The 20,933-nt window shown below is 41.4% G+C and overlaps 1 protein-coding gene across 4 annotated transcripts in view; it reads left to right on the plus strand.

Moving 5' to 3' along the window:
* DST (dystonin) overlaps nucleotides 1-20,933 on the plus strand; it is a 289,353-nt gene that overhangs the window by 23,214 nt on the left and 245,206 nt on the right. For 2 of the 4 annotated variants that reach the window (XM_030446905.1, XM_008495643.2), the window contains exon 4: nucleotides 10,481-10,688. In XM_030446905.1, coding sequence (XP_030302765.1) covers nucleotides 10,481-10,688 — 208 coding nt within the window. Of the gene's footprint in view, nucleotides 1-10,480; nucleotides 10,689-12,076; nucleotides 12,268-20,933 lie in introns of those variants that run through there. The other 2 variants (XM_030446906.1, XM_030446907.1) reach the window with 2 other exon arrangements.

Genomic DNA, 20,933 nt, shown 5'->3' on the forward strand with positions numbered 1-20,933 from the left:
TCAAAACTGACTTCCTGGTTTCAGTTCACATCCTGTGGAATGGGAAAGATCATTAGGATATGTGAAGCAGTCAGATACTATAGTGATGAGTGCCACAGTCTATGAAATAATAATTTCTTCTTCATACCAGCTTTGAATAGCATGAAAGAAATGAAGTTCTGGGGCTGTGCACTGAACAGAGGGTGACAAAACAAAATATTGAACAACTCTTTATGGAGTGAATATCGCCCACCATTTGCATTAAATAAGAGTAAGACATGGAGGATGTAACAGTATATGAACCACCACTGTAACTGCATCATTGATGTACAAATAGGCAGAACTAAGGCTGCATGGGCAACCTTGAATTTGTGTAACATTTTGAATTTTGGTAACATTTTAGTGCTTGACATAACGAGAACTTTTTTGTTTAATTTACAAGTGTTGTTAAAAGAAAGAACTTAAAGCTCTTTCGTGTGGCTCATCAGCAGGTTTTGACGCTTGAAGTATAACATGGAGAATTCTGCTATTGAGTTTTAGGGAGAGACTGAGGATATTTGTATTCCTCCATATGAATCAGTAACAAGGGGAAGGTTATTTTTTTCTAGAACTCTCAGATATTTGCTCATTCTAAGGTGTGGTGAAATTTTCATCTCCTACCAAGATCCTTAGAGGGATGTATTTTCTTGTGCTGAGTCATGGCTCTTCCTGCCCAGCCTCATTCTGCCTGCTCCCGACCTGCCTCTCTTCTGGCTCTCACCACCAGTCCTCACTTCTTTGCTAACCTCATCCCTTCTCTCACTGTGCCCATCCTTGTACACTCCTCCACATCACAGTTTTTCCCAGGCTCACGTGGTCAGTCATCTCGTTGCTGTAGGGTGCTTGTTCAACCACTCCCTTTGACTTCTGTGTCTCCCTGTGGCCTCTGGTTGCACACTCCATGTTTACCTTCCTTGGCTTTTCTCTCTCTTCTTGGAGACCTTCTCCTTACCACTCTTGTTTGTCAGAACACCTTGTTCTAAGCCTCTTACTGAGACAATGCCAGTTTCATGCCAGATTCAGATCTTTAGTTCTCCCATGGTCTGTTCTCTCCTGTGCTGATGGTCCCAGCTCTTATCTTGCAGGTCCATTTCTCCTTTAGACTTCATCCACGAAGTCTGCTGCTCTGTTGAACACTTTTCAGCTGCAGCTCCCAGACTCAGCCGGTCTCTGTATTGGTCCCTGAGGCTGTCAGTCCCACTATAATTTCTCCAGCCTTTTCCTCTAGTGCCCCAGTTCCGGTGTTTGTTCTCCCTACATTCAGATTGCACGACTTCTTCCTCTTGCTGGCTAAGCCCAGCTGAGACACTCACAGAGAACATAAAAGAAATGGTCTCCTGCCTGTCAGGTCTGGTGCCTGCCCTCCCGTGTTCTCACGTCTCTTGCCCGCACTGCCATCAGCCTGCAACCACAGCAGGTAACTATTAGATGGAAAAAATTGTTTTGCCTTTGTGTCTCCAAGCTAGAAGGATCCTGCTCAGCTCACCAGCAGGGATGATAGGAGTCCTGAGAGTGAAGGTAAGAGCTGTGATGGTGGGATTTGCTTGGTCAGTCTGTGATGGTGGGGTACTGGTCTGGCAGCTTTAAGACCCCTGAGAGGCTTTGTTTAGTGGATTCCAGCTGAAAAGATTTTAGTTGATATATTGAAGACATTTTAGTTGATAAATTCAGACATGGCCCTGCTAAAAAAAAAAAAAAAAATTAAGATCTGGTAAAATCACATTGGCAATCACATGAGCCATAGGAATGGCTGAATCAAAGTGTTTAACTTTGCAATGAAGGACTTTTAGCAGATGAGGAGAGATTAAAAGAAGATCAGCAAAAACCAAAAAAGGCTTAGAGGAGGTACAATGCAGGCTATGAATGCATTAAGCAAGCAAGAAAGATATTTAAGAAAATGAACATTGTCACAAGAAAACCCCAAAAACCAAACAAACCAAAACCAACAACAAAAGATGAGCAATAAGAGAAAGATTACTTGTAATCAAGAGAGAGTAGGTTCTGGGGCGGCTTCTCATCAAGAGCAGCGAGATCAAACACAAATCTGAAAAGCTTTACTTGTACTCCCTCATGCTGGGGATAGCAGGTGATATTTATATATCAAAGACATAATTCTTACTAATATAGAGAGATTTTAAACAAAGATGGCAAAAGGCCTATGTCTAGCTTAAAGGCTATTCGTATTTTAGGTATCCATCCTAAAGCTTAGAGTCTTCTCAAATAAGATAATTGGAATATTTTTTTAGTGTTGACAAATAACTAGTGGATATTTTTCATCATCTTAATCTTAGGCTTCTCAGTCAGCCTTTGACTAAGATTGTAAAGAAAATTCAGCCTTAGCTTTTCAACCAAACATAAAGCAACTTAAAATTGATTTTATAAAAGGAAACAATCTGATAAATTAATTATTAATAGTATGACTTGTGTTGTGTAATTACAAGAATAGAGTTAGAAGAAACCTGTATTTTCAAGTAGTTAAATACTGATAAATGATTGGATCAAGTCTTGAAACTTTGTTTTAAAACACAGGATTAAAACAGTTTGAAAAGAACTAATGAATGTTTAAATTTGTAAGAGGGGAGACTTACCAGTCAGGAACATTAACAGTTCTTACTGCAAGCAGAATATCAATAGCACTGTTTTAGATTTTTGTGATGTAATTTTAAAAAGTTCTTCCGAGTCCTCTTTATTTTCCTCTTGAAAACAATATGTGCCTATCTGAGATGCAAAAGCTACTTATAACATTAATTTGCTCTTTGCTGTCCAGAGTGTTTTCAGACTCTGATAAACCTTTTATGGGAGGAGTAATTTGTTATTATGACATACATATATAGTAAAATATAATATAATGCACCATGAGAGGCTTAGAAAGCTGAGGAAAGTATTTGGAGCTTCTTATTCCAGACTCTTTGTCTGTTATGTGGTTGGCCTTGTAGGCACAGTAAGCAGATAAAACTCTGTGTGCCTTCCTCAAATCTTAGTTGTCCTGTCACGTAATCTTCTCTTGTGTCTGGCAGACCAGGGGGAGCTGAATGGTTACAAGATGGCTGCAATTAAAAATTAATACAGAATTTATTTTTAGGTAATGTGAAGGGGTTTTTTGCAACAGCTATACACAACAGTCATCTAAGGCATATGCATACTATGCAGAAATGATTAATGATTTTGAGACTATGACATTTCAGGTATTAGTATCTGTTAAATATTAGTTTTGAAACAAGATAACAATAATTATAATGGCAGTAGCCCCTATATCTTGCTGAGGTTTTTTAGCATATATCACATCCTCTGACCAATCCAGACAGGAACCAAAGAAGATTGGGACTGGACCCCCTTGCTTTGTAGTCTCCTTCTCAGAGAGGATCTTAGGTGTGGCTGGATCCAATCCTCCTCCCAGGTCTTCTTCCTCTCCAGCAATCCCTTTGGGAATGCTAATGAGGATTTGCTCAGGGGTTTGGAAAGGTGGATCAATGCCACTCCCTGCTCCCCAATTCTATTGGAGTGCTAACTGGGTAGGATGAGGGGAATTACAACAGTTCCTCCATCTGGTCCTTTACAGCATAAAACTCAAATAAAATACCTGTTCCCCATGTTGTAGCTTCTCATATACTCAGAGCTCAAAATATTCTCTTCCCATCTGCAAACCTTCAGAACCTTCCTGCCAGCTTCCATAATGTAGGTAAGCTATTTCAAGTTTAATCCTGCTATTTATAGTCAGAAATTAAAGAGAGGAAATAGGTGAGGAGTAAAGGAAAGGATTACACGTGTAACATATCAGGGCGGTCTTGCTGATGATATTACTAATTTTCAAGTGACATTCAAAAATAATCCACATTTTGTTAGCACAGTTTTACTAAGCAGCTTTTCAAGAGAACTGATGGCTTTGGCACATGGCTAGTTTAAGCTCATATTATTTTGCCCCACTTATATACAGGTCTTGGTTACACTGAATGATGTATGCCTTGTTTTTCAATGTATTAATTTGAAAAAGGAAAAACAAGTAGGTTTTCCTCACACAGCAACATACCTTTAACAACTTGTTTTTCTCTTATGATTGCTGCCTTCCTTGTTAGAAGCTGCTGAGATCTGGGGAGGTTATCTTGACAGTATCTTGTCCCTCAGCCCATCTCAGTTAACAGGGAGTTACAAATGTGGAACATTTCCCAGCTTCCTGCTCCTGAAAGAGATCATCGATACATGAAGAAAACGAAACAGAAACTGCTTGTTGTAGTGTAATATTCACTAATTTCTTTCCTTAGCTACTAGAAGATGGTCACTTAAGACCACGAAGTACTTGAATTCTGGTTTATCTCTGCAGAATTGGTACATGAGCTAGCTACACTGTGGTTTCTGTTGTTTCCATTGCATATCTCACTGAAGGACTGCTACAGTATTTTACACAATTCCTACTTAAAGCAGACTGGGTAAGAAGTCACGGGAGCATGGATCAGAACCCAGTGCTGCCTCCTCCCTGCAGAGATCCTTGCCTGCTCTGACAGAGAGTGCTAAGCTCCCACTTCCTCTTTCTCATTCCACACCAAGAAACCTTGATATTTTTTTCTTTTTTTAATTTTTTTTTTTTTAAATTATTTATTTTTTTTACCTGACCCACTACCAGGAGGCTGTTACAGAATAGTCTCCTGGCTGGCTGCTGGGAGATAAGGGCTTGAAGCTAGGTTTCAATTTCTTAAGACAATAAGGAAAAGGCAAATAGCAGCTTCACTTCTTTTACTGTCCAAAACAAACTATGGCTCTCTGCTGTACTTAAAGGATATCTGAAGACCATTTTCAGGAGAAGGTTTGGTGGGGTCTTTTTCCCTGAAGAATGACATGTTGCATCATTCTGGGTGACCAGGTTTTCCCGACTATTCAGTTCCTACCAGAAACTCAACTGTTACGTGTCAGTTTCTAGATATGCAAGTAGATGGTTATCCAGTAATAATCCAGTTATCAGTAGTCTGATGTCACAAAATGGTATTAAAATGTTCAAGTACATATGTGGATTTAGTCCTTTACCCATTTTGAGTTTCATACCCTCAAATAACCTATTTCTTTCATCAGTTGCCTCTGTAAGGTTAATTGCAAAGTGGGGGAATGGTAGAGATTGATCTACTAGCATCCAGAAAAGATCCCACCTCCTTTTGAAAGCCTATGAAAGCATCAGAATTTCCTGGTATAAGTACAATGGTAGGCTTAATATGCATGTGATAGAATAAACTTACTTCTACCTTCTCCTATCTCAGAAAGAAAGAAATGTAAAATCTCTCTGCAAAGCAGTAATTTGTGTTGATGTCTGAAAAGTTTAACACTTTGCAAGAGTGGTCTCACACAGTGTCAGACCCTTGATGCTCAGGAGTTTCAGATTTAGTGTATTTGCCTTTCAGCTTTCTGCTTATTGCTTTATAACTTTAAATACAAACCCAGAAATTCTGTAGTTTGTATATCCTGGTGACGTAGGCACTTTCAAATACGGACTTACTCTTAAATGATTGGCACAGAACAAGAAAAAAACCACTCATTTAACATCTGAATCTCCATGGTTTTTTAAACTTAGCATAGTTGATTTTACATTGCCCTTCTTTGTACTTTCATTTGTGTGTCTGTTTTGAATTTTATTAATTTCTGACAACACCGTCCCAAGGGATTCCTGCAGCCTGATTACATACATGGGATGTTTTTTATTCTGCATTACATTACCATCTAATCAGGTTAAAGTGGTAAAGATTTACAAATGAGAACATTCAGCTGCCCTAGATTTTGGCTTAAATTTATGAAGTTATTTTACGTAAAAAGTTGATCCACTTTAATATTTGATCTGGGATGTTAAAGGACAAAAATAGCATCTTATGTTCAACTGGTATTCTAAATTACTCTAACTTAGGAGGAATTTTTTTTAAACACAGTCAGTAAAACCATGATTCAAACACATAATTTCTGTTCATATTTATTCATTGCCCACAATGAACATGACAAAAGAAAAAAAAATTCCAGGAATTCTGAGATGGTTTACTGTAAGTGAGATACAAATAACTCATAACTAAATTTGAAATTAAATTTCAGTCAGGGTTAACCTGTACTTCCCAAGAGGTTCCAAAAACCAGCATGAAAGGACTTACTGCAGTGGAAAGCATCCTCAAAGATAAGACATGAGAGTATAAGATATTTGATTAGAATTCAGTTGGCCATCACAATCTCTGATGTATCATAAAGTTGGGGAATTTTGCAATATGATGATAATTCAGTATCAGCCTCTCAGCAGCTTTTGCCAGCTGGATTGCTTGATGGATTTTAAAACCTGATCTCTGCTAATGCTTCTGCCTCGAGGAATGACAGTGCAAAACCCACTGGTGCTCCTGAGGATATCAGATCCTTTTTAGGGGTGGCTTATCTGATATATGGTGTTTTGTGTTACCTTATACTGTTTTCCAGCGACATCATCTTCCACCTAGTTTCCACCTGATCTTCTGCAATGCCTCACCCATGACAAACAGTGCTTCTTTCCCTCCTCAAAGGAAATCATGCCTTGGTACTTGGCAAAAAAATCCCTCTTACAAGAAATATACTAAATACTTCTCTGAAATCATCACCATTACTGGAAACCAGCTTGCTTTTATAGCACAGTAGCAAGCCTGAGTCTCAGGTGGCTGCTGCAAATTACCTGATTACAGAGAAAACCCTAGACACCGGTAGAAATGAGTTTTGCTTTTCTAAATGCTTATCCTGAGCACTTTGCTTCCCAAGGCACAGCCGTGACGACTCCCGTGTGCAGTTTGCACCCCCCTGTGGTACTGAAGGTGAAACGATGCATTAAACTTAATCCCCTAGTTTGAATGCAGAAAAAACTCTCCTTCGATTTGCTTATGTATGACCAACAGGCTTCAGTGCTCAGGCTGATCCATGCATAACTGCTATGCAAATCCAACAGGTCCCTGCTGATCGACAGTTGAGGCTACGAATAAGTCTTCAGGCTAATGAGCAGGAGGAATGCATCATCGGAGGCACAGAATAAGCAGCCAGAGCATCTGCACTGTGACCTTATGGGCCTTCAAGCTAAGAAGGGTCAAGCCCTGACCCTCCCTGTGTACCAGAATAGGCTAAGTAAGGATATGTCTGACCAATATTTTAGTGGATTTAAGAAATACTTCCCTCATGTAACCCAAAAAGTATTGTGTGTTACTAACAGTTAGGCTTCTCACTTGCATACAGCAATGTGCCTTATAGAAAAACAACAGAAGTGCCTTAAATATTTTAAAAGAATATAACCTATTTTTTTCACATGCTGTCCTAATTGGCCAGGAATCCTTTTCAGGACAGTACAGATGTTCTGCATTATTTTGTATTTTTTAAACTTGTTAATATGTTGCCGTAATAATGGAATGTTTATTTGGGACTTAGAGCTACAGCATGGCAAACTTGTTTGCTAGAAATAAACAATCCAGTGGGATGAGTAGAAAGCATGTTGTGAACAGTGGTGCACAAACAGAAAACAATTACAGACTTCTTTTCAAAGCTATCAGTTTACTCAAGCAAAGCAAAGCAGTTTTCAGTTCATTATGAACCTCTCTGGAATAGCAAAGTCAAGATTCTTAGATATACTTTTGTGTTCAATAGCTCTCTGTACACATTACTCAAGCATCTTCATGATGAATTTAAAAAGTAAATTAAAAGTTGGTATTTCTTAGATGCAAGTTTGCTAGATGTTGCTATTATGAAAATTCCTTTTCAAGTTCACCACCTTGTTCTGAAAATGAGATAATATGATTCCTGAAGAGTTAGTAAGCTAAAGTGGGTTTGTTGATTCATTTTATTGATGCAGGCATTAAAGCAAAGTAGAAGGACACCAAAGAGCACAGCTAGTTGTAAAACACATAGATACTAAGGACTGCTCTACCATTGCCTGTTCAGTTTGATTTCTCAAAAATATGGAATGGGATCTTCTCAAAAAGCTTATCTTCCAGCATAGCTGACCAGAAGGATGGTTCCTTTTTCCTAAAAATGACATCTCAATACAGTATGGAGAATATATTCTGTGGTGAATATGGAACAGTCACTCAACAGTGCTTCTGGTTATAAGGGTAGGAGAAACAATAGAAGGAGTTGGTATAAAAAATAAGAATGGGCTATTAAGGCGTTTTTTGAGAAAAGGAAATTATAGCCTACTTTCAAAGATAAATCTGAGAGTCGAGAGATCTTCTCTTCAAAGCTTCAATAATAGCTGCTATTGTACTTTGTCCTTGCATATTCCAAGTTGCTACATAAATACTAACAAACTATCACTATAGCACCCTCACAGCACCCTGTCTGGGCTCTTATGTTAATACGATAAACTAAAAATTAAGAAGTTGAAGAGACTGAAAGGCAAAATCTGTCTCCGTGGATCTGTTTGATCCAAAGATACTTGTTGAGCAGCCAATAGAGGACAAAGGCCTGAAGCAGGATGTTCAGAGCTAGGATTAGAAGGAACACTTTCTCTTCTACAGCAAAATCTGGAGCTAGAGACAGGCCACAAGAAACCTAATCTCTGACTAAGGACATCAGGGTACTTGTTCATCCCACCTAGTACTGCAAAGTGCCCTCCATGTTCTGCAACAAGATGTACACTTCCGTCTCCCATCAGGAAGACACCTGTCAGTGACCATCCTTCTTTCTGAGATTCTACAGAGAGTTTTAGCTTATTATATAAACTGGCCGCAAAGTATTCCTGGCACTAGAACTAATTAAGGCAACAATCAGAGCTAGGATCAAACATCTCATGTTTTTGTTTTTCCGCACTTACCCCTTGCTCTGTCTACATCACAATACAGCAAAATAGAATTCAAGGTAATTGTTTTTTTTGTATTCACTCCCTCTCTTCCCTTCTGAATGTTACTTCTTCTACACAAAGTAGTGTAGAAGGAGAAAAGAGGATTGGCATAAAAATAATGGAGGTCAGGAGGAACAACTACGAATAAGAGATCCCCTCTTATTTAGCCATTTATTTAACTGCATGCTATTGGCAGTTTTATGCTTAGAAAAGAGTGCATCACATGTTGTTACAGTAGATTATGCAGTTTTAAAATGGGTAAAATGAGTAGTTTGAGTTTTAAAATGGGTAAAATACATCCTACTGTAATAATCATTCAATTGTCCATTCCTTGAGAACTGTCAGTACAAAGGTTCAGAAAGCAACTGTAAATATTATCCGATCTTAGTCACAGTACCATTGTCTTCCATAAATAAAGGCACATTTTTAAGCCCCTAAAAAGGGGGGGATGATGATGGCTACAAGACAAGCTTAATATAATAGCTCTTTTAGTATCAAAAAATTTGGAATCTAGATGGGCTAAGAGAGCTGAGAAGAGAGCATGACAAACTATACCACACCTCTCCAAACTGAGAGTAGCATATCTCTAAAAATTAACATCATACCTGGACTAGCATTAGGTTACACTTTGGATAGACTGCCACAGTAGCTCCCACATGAAATCACAAATCCAATTCATGTCTTTTTTGTCATACGTCCTGGAGATACCACAAGTCTCTCCAATTGTAAAATGCAGAGGAAGAGAAATAGCACCTGGTCATGTCCTGATAACCCGTGTAGAATGCTGTATCCTAAATTCTCAATGTTGAAATGTTACCGTTCAGACAACTCCTTTTCCCATTTCACCCTAAACAGGGAAGCTAGAAATGGCAGCAGTCCTGTCCCTGCACTGCATCAGAGCTTATTTACATTTCGGGAAGCGCTCTGTTGTGGTACCTGGGAGGTCTGAACGTGGATACAGGCTGAAAGCCGAGGTCATCCGTTTGTTTTGCGAAGACGCATTGGCAGAGAGTGACCAAAAGCCTCCTACCCAAAGGGGCTGCTCTGAGAAATTATTTCCTCCTCGCTCGCCCCCCGCCTGCCTCCCTCACTTCCTCCCCACCGGGAAACACGCCGGGTTGTGCCTAGGACGGCGGGGCAGGAGGAGGGGGCTCGGCGGAGCGGTGACAAAGGGCCCCGAGGGCTGGGGGCTTCCCCAGAGGCGGACCCACACTAGCGATGTCACCAGCAGCTTAGTGATAACAAATCTGTCCCTCGTCCTGGCGGGGGAGCCAAACCCTGTCGATTTTGCAGCCCGGAAGATTCTTTTTTTTCGGTTGTTGTTGATGCTGGGTTTATTGTTGGGGAGGTGGGAGGCTCGTCTGCGAGCTGGTTGCCCGGCCGCAGGCCACGGCTCTCGCCATACATCCTTCCAAATGCCTTTCCGCTAAAGCCTGGCTGTGTTTTGGAGGATCACCCTCGGCGCTCCCCACACGCACCTCCCTTTCTCCCTAAATTCTGGGCGATGGTGAGCGGAATCCCTCTCCCCTGCCCTCCTTTTCCCGTGAGATGCTTTTCCACGCCAGTCAGGGCGGGCACTCGCCGGTGCTATCGGAGGCCCCGCGTCCCGAGACGCTCCCCACGCACCCTCCATCCCTGTCTGTCTGTCTTCCCGTGTAGAGCTCCGGCAACGCGTCCTACCGATGCTCCATGTCGTCGTCCGCCGATTTCTCCGACGAAGAGGACTTCAGTCAGCGGTCGGGGACGGTGTCGCCGGCGCCGGGGGACACGCTGCCCTGGAACCTGCCCAAACATGAGCGGTCCAAGCGGAAGATTCAGGGCGGCTCCGTGCTGGACCCCGCTGAGAGGGCCGTGCTGCGCATCGCCGGTAAGGCGCGGCCGGGGCTGATGGGGAGGGAGGGGGCGAGTGAGGGGCAGAGGGACCCACGTCCCTTGCTCTTCTGAACGCGGTCCCTCCGGATGGTGACTAAGCTGTTTGGCAGCGTTTTTCGCCTGGGTGAATTGATGCGTGCGGCAAAGGGAGGATAAATAAGCGCAGGTGCAACCATTAAACTTTCATGCGAAAACGCATCAGCGGCACCGATGCTGCGGCTTTGGCCGTTCCAGCTGGTGTCGGTGTTCCGGCCGGGAGGCCGCAGCAGCCACCCGCCTCCCCGGGTGGAAGCGGCGCCGGGCCGTCCGCAGCGCGGGGGGAGGCCGCGGTGGAGGCAGCCGGGGCTGTCCCGCGGGGTCTTTGTCCAAGCGGTGACGGAGCTGCGCTTCGGGAGGGGTTGGGGGGACGGGGACCAGGACTGAGCCGCCCGCTGTGCTGGAGGCGCGGGCGGGTGCTGGCCCCTGGCCCGACGATCAGAGATAGTGAAAATAGGGCGGAGGTCTGCTTCTCCCTACGAAAGCTGAAAACCGCCTCTAAGTGAACCCCAAGAAAATGGGGCGGTCCTCGGTTGCTCCTTGGGGATACCACTGTTTTCCTCCCCCCCTTTTATGTGCATCTCCGTGGGTCCCCGCCTGGGACACCATTTCCCAGCGTAGAGCATCCTAACGGAGCTGTCGGGGGCAGCAGAGGACACAGAGGCAGAGCGTGCTCTATGGTGCCGGGCTCTCGCCGGCCGCTGAATGCAGCCGCACCGGCGGGGCGCCGCGCAGCCCGCCCGTCGCCCGCGGAGTTCGCCGCCTCCCCCATGAGGCAGGGTGTGCGGAGCGGGGGCAGGGCTGGAGGGACCGCTCGGGGGCGGGCCCGGTGCCGGGGTCAGAGCCGGGAGGAATAGCGAGCGCAGGCGCAGTGGGGACACTGCTGGGGGTGCGTGAGCGGCACTGACACCTGCGGGGTTGCGGGGCTTCCCGAACCGGCCAGTTGTCCGCGCTGCTGTCTGTCCGCGGGGCCACCGCCCGCGGTTTCCCGGCTGTGTCCGCCGTGCTGCGGCCCCTCAGCGCCGCAGGGCACCGTCTGTGACACTGGTGTCACGTCCCCGGGCTGGCGGCCGCCACCCTCCTCCTCCCGGGGGGGCGGCAGAAACCCGGGGGGTGGGCGGGCGGGAGGTGGCTCAGGGTTCCAGCCGCGGAGGCAGAGCTGTCCGGCCCCGCAGGCGGTGCCTCTGCCATGGGGCCAGGGCCGGAGCCGGAGGGTTGCGGCGGTAGGCGGTGGCTGCCGGAGGGCTGGGGCCGCCCCCCTGCGCGCTCCGAGGGGCGGCTACCGAAACCCGAGCGGCCGGCGGGGGCGTTTCCTCCGCTGGGCTGGCTGCACCCTCTCTCCGCCCTCCCTCTCGGTAGCCTCTCGGTTGGGTTTGTTCTTGTGCCGTCCCCCGGGCTTCGGGCTGCCCGGAGCCGCGCCGGAGGAGGCTGGGGCTCGTCCCCGGCCATGGCTGGCTACCTCTCCCCTGGCGCGTACTTCTACGCCGAGGAGCAGGAGTACCTGCAGGCTTACGAGGATGTCTTGGAGAGATACAAAGGTAGGGCAAGCAGCCCTCCTGGAAGCGGGGCCGCCGCACTCGCCCGACTGCCGCTTGCCCCACCGGGCGTGGCGGCTGCGGACAAGGGAGGCTCCGGCGCTGCCCGGCCGGGGCCAGGTGTGCCTGGACCCACTAACGGAGGGAGGGGGGCTCGATGGGGAGGGTGTGGGACGGGGGTTTGTGGAACGGACGTCGGCGGCTTTTGCGATAGATGAAAACATCGCTTGTCCCAGTGGGTGAAGCGCACTTTCTTGTCTGCAAAAATATATTCTGAGTGGAATGCGGTTACGGTGTTTGACATCTCGATGTGCATTCATCTTTAAAGCTCCAGCTAATTTTGGCTTTTTTTTTTTTTTTTTTTGGGTCAGGCAAGGAATGATAATGATCTCAGTTCGTGTAGTACCTGAGTTTCTTCATCAAATACAGAAGAATGCAACAAAAAGGCATTTAAAGGCATTTATCTGTAGTAAGGATGCATGCAGCTAAATTTATCTTGCTAGAAATGTAAATTAAACTGCTTTCTTAAATAATCAGGATGGAAGAGATGGTTTGGGAGACATGATTCATCATTCTGTTCTTCAGTATTGCTGGTACTAAATCTGAAAATGCTTATCAGAAGTGTTATGAATCTGATTTTAATTAAAGCGCAAAAGGGATGGAGTTAACTGTTCAGGTTCAATCTTCATCCCAGAAACAGTTTTTACAGCATGGCACAGCATATGCTAACGTTTGCAGTGCCAAATCCTTTTTGTAGTGTTTGAGGTAAAGATAGGTTAGATTTTATATCTGAATTTCTCCCGTTTAATGTTTCCAGTCAGTTCTAAAGGTTTTCATTAAATGGTTTCCACTGCTGGGAATGGGAGTGGCATAGTTAAGACATCTTAATTTGAAGATACCAACAGTTGATTTTATTTAATCTGGGTTGTTAGTGGTAATGTTTTGAAAGATAAACCCTCTACAGATGGTTATTTTGATACAAGGACATCTCGGGTCTGAGTCTACTTTCTACCTGTGTCACTTGGAATTTCATGTGTCATTAACAATATTGACTAATGTCTCCTTTGTGTCTGTTGCCCATTGTGTCAATGCAGCTGTGGAGCATGTGCACTATTTCTATACTGAAATGCATTAGTGCATTTTAGTTTAAAATAATTATGGCTTGTAATAGATTATCTTTAAAAGCACATCTTTATTTCATTCTCTTCTATTTTTTTTAAAGTCATCAATTACATCATATGTAGCTGAACTGATTATTGCTCAATTTTAAAGCAGGTAGAGTGTTTACTTTGTAAAGGCACTGATATTTTGCTCTAGATTACCTTTCATTTGCACTTAGGTTTAATAAGGTTCATTCTCATACCAGCTTGTTTGCTTGCTTATCAAGCTGCGAAAGATATTAGGTGTAATTTCCACAATTTCAGTGGGACTTTTATTAGCATAAGGACTGAAAAAAATTAGTTTTTTTTTAATTGATGACAAAGGGATTTGAATTAAAATAAACTCCTCAAGCTAATTCACATCTCTATTAGAAATAAAGCACATTCTGGAAATACTTGAGCGTATCATATTGAGGAGGTACCATCAGGTCCATTCACATGCTATTTTCAGTGGCAGCCAAATTTGGAAATTATTCAGAAGGATCCAGTTTCTGTTGTTTTAGTTTTTAGTGTCATATTGAGTATATCAGTATGCTGTGTTTTGCTGCTCAAGGTATGCTTTATTCAGCCATTGGGAGCAAAGGTAAAGATTTGGACTTGTTTTAATTAAGATGTATTTGAAACCTGGAAAACACATTATTTTAAAAATGTGTTTCCAAGCCGGTCATGATTTCCCATCTGAGTCCCAGTAGTATGACTTCATTACAGTGATTGTTGTTCTGATGACTTGCTATGGGAGCTGATCTAATCAGAAAAGAATTGCTACAATATAGGCTTTGAAGAGGGAGTGCCATTTCTCTGAATTTTTCAGTTTTGTAAACATTGCCTTTGCTTTTTTCTTAGTCAAATGCAAACCGCACTGACTGTATAGTTTTAAGATGAACCCCAATCCATAATTTTAATGCTAACAGTTCTTTCCCCCCTATTTTGCAGTTTGCAGAATGCTCTTATATTCATTTAAGGCGTTATCAGGGTGCCAAATTATCTATGCCCCAGCTGTTGAGTACTGTAACTAGCAGAGTCAGCTGTACTGAATTCATTGCCTGTCTTGGAAGGCTTGGGGTTGTATGATGCCTCATTGCTAAGACATTCAGGCCATTTGATTTAGGAAGAGAAAAGCAGTTCTTTTAAAATGTGGAAAATTGAAATTTTACTCTTCATCTGCTTCTGCAGCCAAAGTAGGCTTCAGATCTTGAAGACTGTGTAATGCTGAGTACCTTGTTGCTTTAACAGTTAAAATGAGGATATTTGTATGTCTCCAGATTCTGTCTGCTGATCTTGTCTCAGGCTGTGACAGTAAATAATTAGGCAACTGTTTGCTAAATCTGAGACAGCAAAGAGGAGCTGTTTGCTGTAGGGAGAGAGTCTTGTTTTCCGATTCCCAGTCAGCTCAGTAGCTGGCTGTCATATATTTTTTTCTCAATTCATATAGTAATTAATTGACAGTATTTCCAAAGCATTTTGGTGGAGGAAAAATAGTCATATTATCTCTGATGATTTAGAAAGCATGTTGAATGAGGCTACTTATTCAGGGAAAAGAGGGCCTTCTTTGTTAGTAGCACCTCTAGGAATTCAAAGGCAAAGACTTTATTGTGCAACTGGATAGAAAATGTACAGTGTGTTTTATCTGAAATGTTTGATGTGTTTAACTTCTTGTTTGTGACTGAATAGGAAGATGAGAAATTGCAGAATATTTGTTAATATAACTAACAGTTCAACTTTATCTGAAAAACTGTATTTGAGTTCTCTAGGAGGTTGTAAAGAACTTAATTTAAAAAGCAGCAAGACTGATTTTTTTATCACTCCCTTGTTGGAACAAATAAATTAATAAAATTACTATTAACTATGGATGTCTTGATAAATAGTGGATTCTTCAGGATTTTTAATAAGAAAATGTTCATTAGCATTTCGTATACATTTTGTATTTTAAATATTAAATCCTATCTCAATCAGGTGGCCTGGGCATACGTTGTTTCACAACTTAAGTATTAAAGATTTGAAGATCACTGCTTTAAACTTCGGTGTTTTTAAGTACAGAGCCAAGAATTACGACTTACACATCTGATCCCTCCAAGAATGTATTTTTCAGTTCAAATAGAAAATAGTATCTTAAATTCCAATTGCAACAAGCATTTTTTCCATTCAAGATTTCAAACAATTATGTAACAAAGTTGCCTCCCTTTGACAGCATTATTGAAATGGCAACACCTGTTAATGACTCTGGGATCCAGGTCTCTGAAGAAGAGCTAATTCTTGGAGAGTAGATCACAGTTACTCAAGTATTACAGCTTACATGACTGTAGGGACAGGGTTTAAAATGCATAGGGTTCTCCTGCTATACAGACCTTTTAATGCTCAGGATATTGGCTCTATAAGGAATTGATCTGTTAGGTAGAAAGTTCAGCTTGACATGACTGCCCACCAAAAAGACAGTTGTGTGTTTCAGGGACTTAACTGAATTGTTGTCAGTTGTAGAAAAGGTAATCACATCAAAGTTTTCTTTGGAGGGGGTGTTTGATTACTGCTTCCTTATGGTACTTGGCCCCCACTGCATAGCCTCTGTGAGAAGGAGGGACAAATCTGGGAACAGCAAAACTCAGGTTGGGTTGTTTAAACTTTTGTACATTCTGTTTCATTATTGACATTTGTATCTTGCTGTAAAAACACACATTCATCTGATGCATGGTAAACAGTTCTCTTTCTGTATTCTGAGAAACAAAGACCTTAGAGATGGATAAGAGCTAGCAGGTCATCTGATGCATTTTGTTGCATGAATAGCGTTCAGAGGTAATATAATTTAGTCTAGTGATTGACTGAGGGTAGCATCAAGTTAACCTGTTTTCACTCTGGATGCAGTTTTTTTAATTAAGACTGAAAAAAAAGGAAAGATGTCTGTCTTCCAGCTCCTTTGAGCTGACTTGGGTAAAGGACCATTTGCTCAGAATGGTTTTTCCACACCTGAAAATGCTGCTGCCTCCTGCATTTTAGGAGTCTGGAGGTTCCTAAAGTGTTTGGTGTAAGACCTAGTCCAGGAATATTCTTCAGAGATAACTTCATAGAACAAAGACAGGAGGAGTCATGGCAGATGCTCCTGATTCTGGAATCTGTCAATTTCTGAGTTTCCTTATTTATGCTCTGAATTCAGGGGCCTGAATTTACAGCCTGCAGAAATCTTGCACTTCTGGGCTCTTGGCTGTGAACTAGGCAGATCTGCTTCAGAGCTTCTGATTTTGAACTCGAAAAAAAATATACTGGAGTGAGTAATTGAAGTCATGCTTTTAATTTATTTTCTTTCTTTAACATCGCAAACACTGCTGGCATATAGGTGTTCGTTTAGGAGGGTGTATAAAGAATTTCCACCTTGCATGATTTTCTTCCACCACTTTTCTTGAGCTGGTAATGTCTAGCCTAAGAATTGATCACTTTTTTATTTTTTTTTTTGTTCAGATAGGACAGATTTTTGGCTGACTAATAGTGTATGTGGATTATCCAGATGCTCATCACCTAATCTTTTCTTTTCCACTGTGCTTCTAGCACATTTTCCAGTAACAAATTGGCCTCCTGGGCACGAAAGATGTTAGTCAACACAAAGTGCCTTTAGTTAGGGATGGAAATATGATGGGTGTGAAGTCAGACAAAATTAATGGAGTCCTTGGGCCATGTCAAAGTGTAAAACCTGCATTTTTACTCCGTTTCAACATTGATCCTTCTTTAAGCAGAATTTTTTCACTTCCAAAATTGCGTGATGGTTTGGGTTTTTTTTTGGTTTTTTTTGAGTGTATTTCATCCTGAAGATGAACCAGATCTTGCTGATTTGACTCGTATGAGCACTTCACTTGAGCTAAGTGGAAGAGATGTTAATTTCATAGGAATAAAATAACAAGAGCCTAAATGTTAGCCAGTTCCATGAGGTTTTGTCTGTGTAAAGGCCTCAAGATTTTGGCAGCAGTTTCTGAAGTTTGATGGTGTATTTGATGGTGTGCAGCTGCATCTCCATGGCTTTGAAAGATACCTGTGTGGATGACCAAGGTGGGCAGAATTTGGCTGTCAATTCAAGTATCTTTGGTACGTGAATTGAGACAGATAAAAGGTCTGTTTCATATCTTTTGTGGTACTTCCCAATTCCCAGTTAGCAACATTTTTTTTAAATAGACCTCACAGGAATATTCCATAATTCCTTTCTTATGGCCAAATCAAGAGGGGGGCGGGAGCGCCAAACAAGTATGGGGGACAGAGGAAAGAAAAATAGCATTCAGTCACTATTGTGTTAAAATACTTGTTTTGGCTCAGTTTGAGTTGTTTCTGTTTGTTGTGAACTACTTTGCTCATCTCTAGTGATGAACTGCTTGAAAACCAGAATATACATTCTTTTTTTTTCTTCTTCTTCACTGTTTAAAACATGCGTGATTTGAAGAATTATTCCATCATTTTGCTAAAAGTTCAATGTGTACTTGGAATTAAGTGCTTTGTAAAATAAAAATGAACTTATTCACATGCTTGAAGTTAAATGCAATAATTTTATAAGTTCAGGCTTGAAAGAATACATTTTTGTAAATGCCAAATATGAATGCAGCTTATGGCTGCATGCCCGAAATGTTTCCTGTAAAACATCATTAAAGCCATTTAATTTAACAAAGCCTTGATTTTTCTGTAGTGGGTGAAGATATTCATGTACTGAATGCTTTTAGACAACCCAGCTTTCAAACAGGTGAAACAATGCTTACAAAGACACTTCAGTCCTTGAGTGAGATCCTGAAGGGCGTGCTAATGGCCAGATCTTACAAGTTGATCTGTGTAGGCAGATTCTGGTGCTTTTGTGGGAATGCACTGGCTTCAGAAATCTACCCAAGCTTCTTCTCAAGATCTGGGCCCAAGTAATAGCTCAGCCTTTTATAAGGAATGCTCCGACTGAAATCAGTAATCCTTTAGCCATTAGCCATTAAAAGCAAGATGGTGTGTTTCCAGATTTTATTGAATTATACCTGGGGAGTACAAAATTTTGTTGTGGAATGCAATCTTATCAACAGTTTTGATTTTGTATGTTTTAAACAAAATGACAATAGCTACAAATAAATCTGTGAAGGGACCAATATATTGAGGGTTAAATTCTACACATTGCAATTATACAATTAGTGTAACTATTTCTGTAAGACAAGGAGGATTAGGCCTCTGATGGGCTTTTCAGTAGCATAGGCCAAAATCTGCTCTTGATTATAGCCACATGGCCCTTTTGAACTTGGTTTGATTTTAAATATATTTTCATTGCTCAGTTTCATAGCTGATATGTGAAATAACAGTATTTAATAGTGCATTCTACAATGCATATAGATACAGCTCAGCAATTGAGTGTGGGGTTCCTAGCCTAATCCTGTTGGAAAACTAAAGTAGTTTGGCCTCAGATTCAGGTATTCAGCTATCTGACAGCTATGACACTTTGCACCACTTGGATCTAAAATTAGTAGAGCCCTTCAATACTGGGATTAGAGAGATGCTTATATGTTTCGTTCACAAAGTGGGTAAAAGTCTCACTCTTTATACATATTTCAGAGGCATGCTTCAGGCAATTTGCAGATGAGACTGTAGGTGACCAGAGAAGTCCCCAAATGTCACTTGCTGGGTACTGAAATACCTATCCTTGTCATCCTGCTTGGAGATGTTTCTGCTGCCTGATCAGGTTACAGTCTGGATGTTCCTCTTGTGACATGATCACTTAGGCACGGTAGAAGCAGCATTAGAAAATGTGTGTGGTCGTTTGAACAGACGTTTTACAGTCAGAATAGTAATAAAACATCCTGAGCAGTTCTAGCAAAGAGCTTTTTCTAGAGAGGAGTGGTGCTTGTGATGCTGGGGGTTTTAATCGAACACAACCTCTGTTAATTTTGGTAGGAGTGAGGAACTCGGCTGTTGATGTTTATAAATAAATAATGCTTTAAATTACTTTGCCTTTAGATCAATTTTTAATTTAGAGATAACCAATTTACATCAAGTCCTAGAAATCAGGAAAGGAGCATTGGGAGAAGGCATGGCTGTGTAGCCCATAACCTCTGGGCATAAGGTATTGTTGCTAAGATAGTTCTGCTTTTGTAGGATATTTTCAAAAGCATGCATAGCCGTTTGCTTGCTGCCCCCAATTAATTTTAATAGAAATTGGGTTCTTTACTGCTGTTCGTGGCTTGGAAATTCTTCTACAGTGACTCTGTGTTTTTCAGATTACAGCCTGATTATGGAAACCATATTATAATACCATGTATTCCAGATTAGTTCTATATTTCAAACTCAGTTTTTGGCAGGTTTAAAATATGAATTATCTGGAAATAAGTTCATCATAATTTTTTAGAAAAAAAAAAAAGTGGATTTCAGAATTAGGACATTTTCAAACATAGTGAATTTTTATTGCAGAGCAAACGTTTTTTGCAAGGCTTTACGACTTCTACCCACTTCATTCAACTTCTAGAAAAACAGTTACTCAGAAACATTTTCTGTGTTTTTTGCTAGATTCTTATTTTTCTTCTTTGCAGAGAAGTTTTGTAAATGTCCAGTTTACACTAAAGTTAAAGCTGCATTTGGCTCAGTATCTCTTTAAAGAAAAGAAGAACAGGCACAGATGAGTTACAGGAAGAAAGCCAGAGTTGATTAGGTCCCTTGATGAAATTACCTTATAATTTTACCATGCTCAACAGGATACTTTTGAATTTTTGTTTCATTTTTTTAAAATAAAACCCTTGTTAATAAAGTCCATACACTCCTTGTGAGGCCAGATCTAGCCTGTCTCTGAGAACATGAACCCAAATTTCAATTTTTTGCATGTTTCGGTTGTAAGTTGTTACTGCTTGAAGTGAAACTGATTCATGTAAGCATTCTATGTTTCTACTTAAATAATACATTTATTTTTACTTTCTCACGGATATACATTTCCTTTAGATCTTGTATTACTTTGAATTAGCCCGGCCATCCAACATGCTATTTAAAGTGGGTTTACAGTTGCACTGAGCAGCCATCTGTAGTTTGCAGCATCAAACATATATAAGTTATAATCTAGTTTATAAATATTAGATTAGTGGCCTAGAAAAAGTACATGTTTATGGCTTGATATTTTGACTGTCATGTGAAGCATTTTTTGGCTTTGGGAAACACATAATACTCAAGAGAATTTAAAGAATTGAATTTACACTTTAAGACATGCGCGTCTCCAAAATAACTTGCAATTTAATGCCAAATGTATGGATTTGATTAAATAACATTAGAGAGTGGGGAACTGTCTTTATTCTAAGCATGAAACCTAGTCTGAATTTGATGCTACAAGTAGATGACTAGTTTTTTGTAGTCATTTCAGTAACCAACATTGTGAACAGTCTGTGGGGTATTTAGATGTATGACTAAAATGTTGATAGATCTTTGTACAGCTTATGCTGAACATTGGATTTTTTTCTTAGGTTCTCTCCAATCAGTCTGCTTTGTTGAGTCTACTCACTTGATCTTCTGTAATTTGCCTCCTTCAGGGCACACTTC

The sequence above is a fragment of the Calypte anna genome, chromosome 3 (assembly GCF_003957555.1).
Source record: "Calypte anna isolate BGI_N300 chromosome 3, bCalAnn1_v1.p, whole genome shotgun sequence".
NCBI lineage: Eukaryota > Metazoa > Chordata > Aves > Apodiformes > Trochilidae > Calypte > Calypte anna.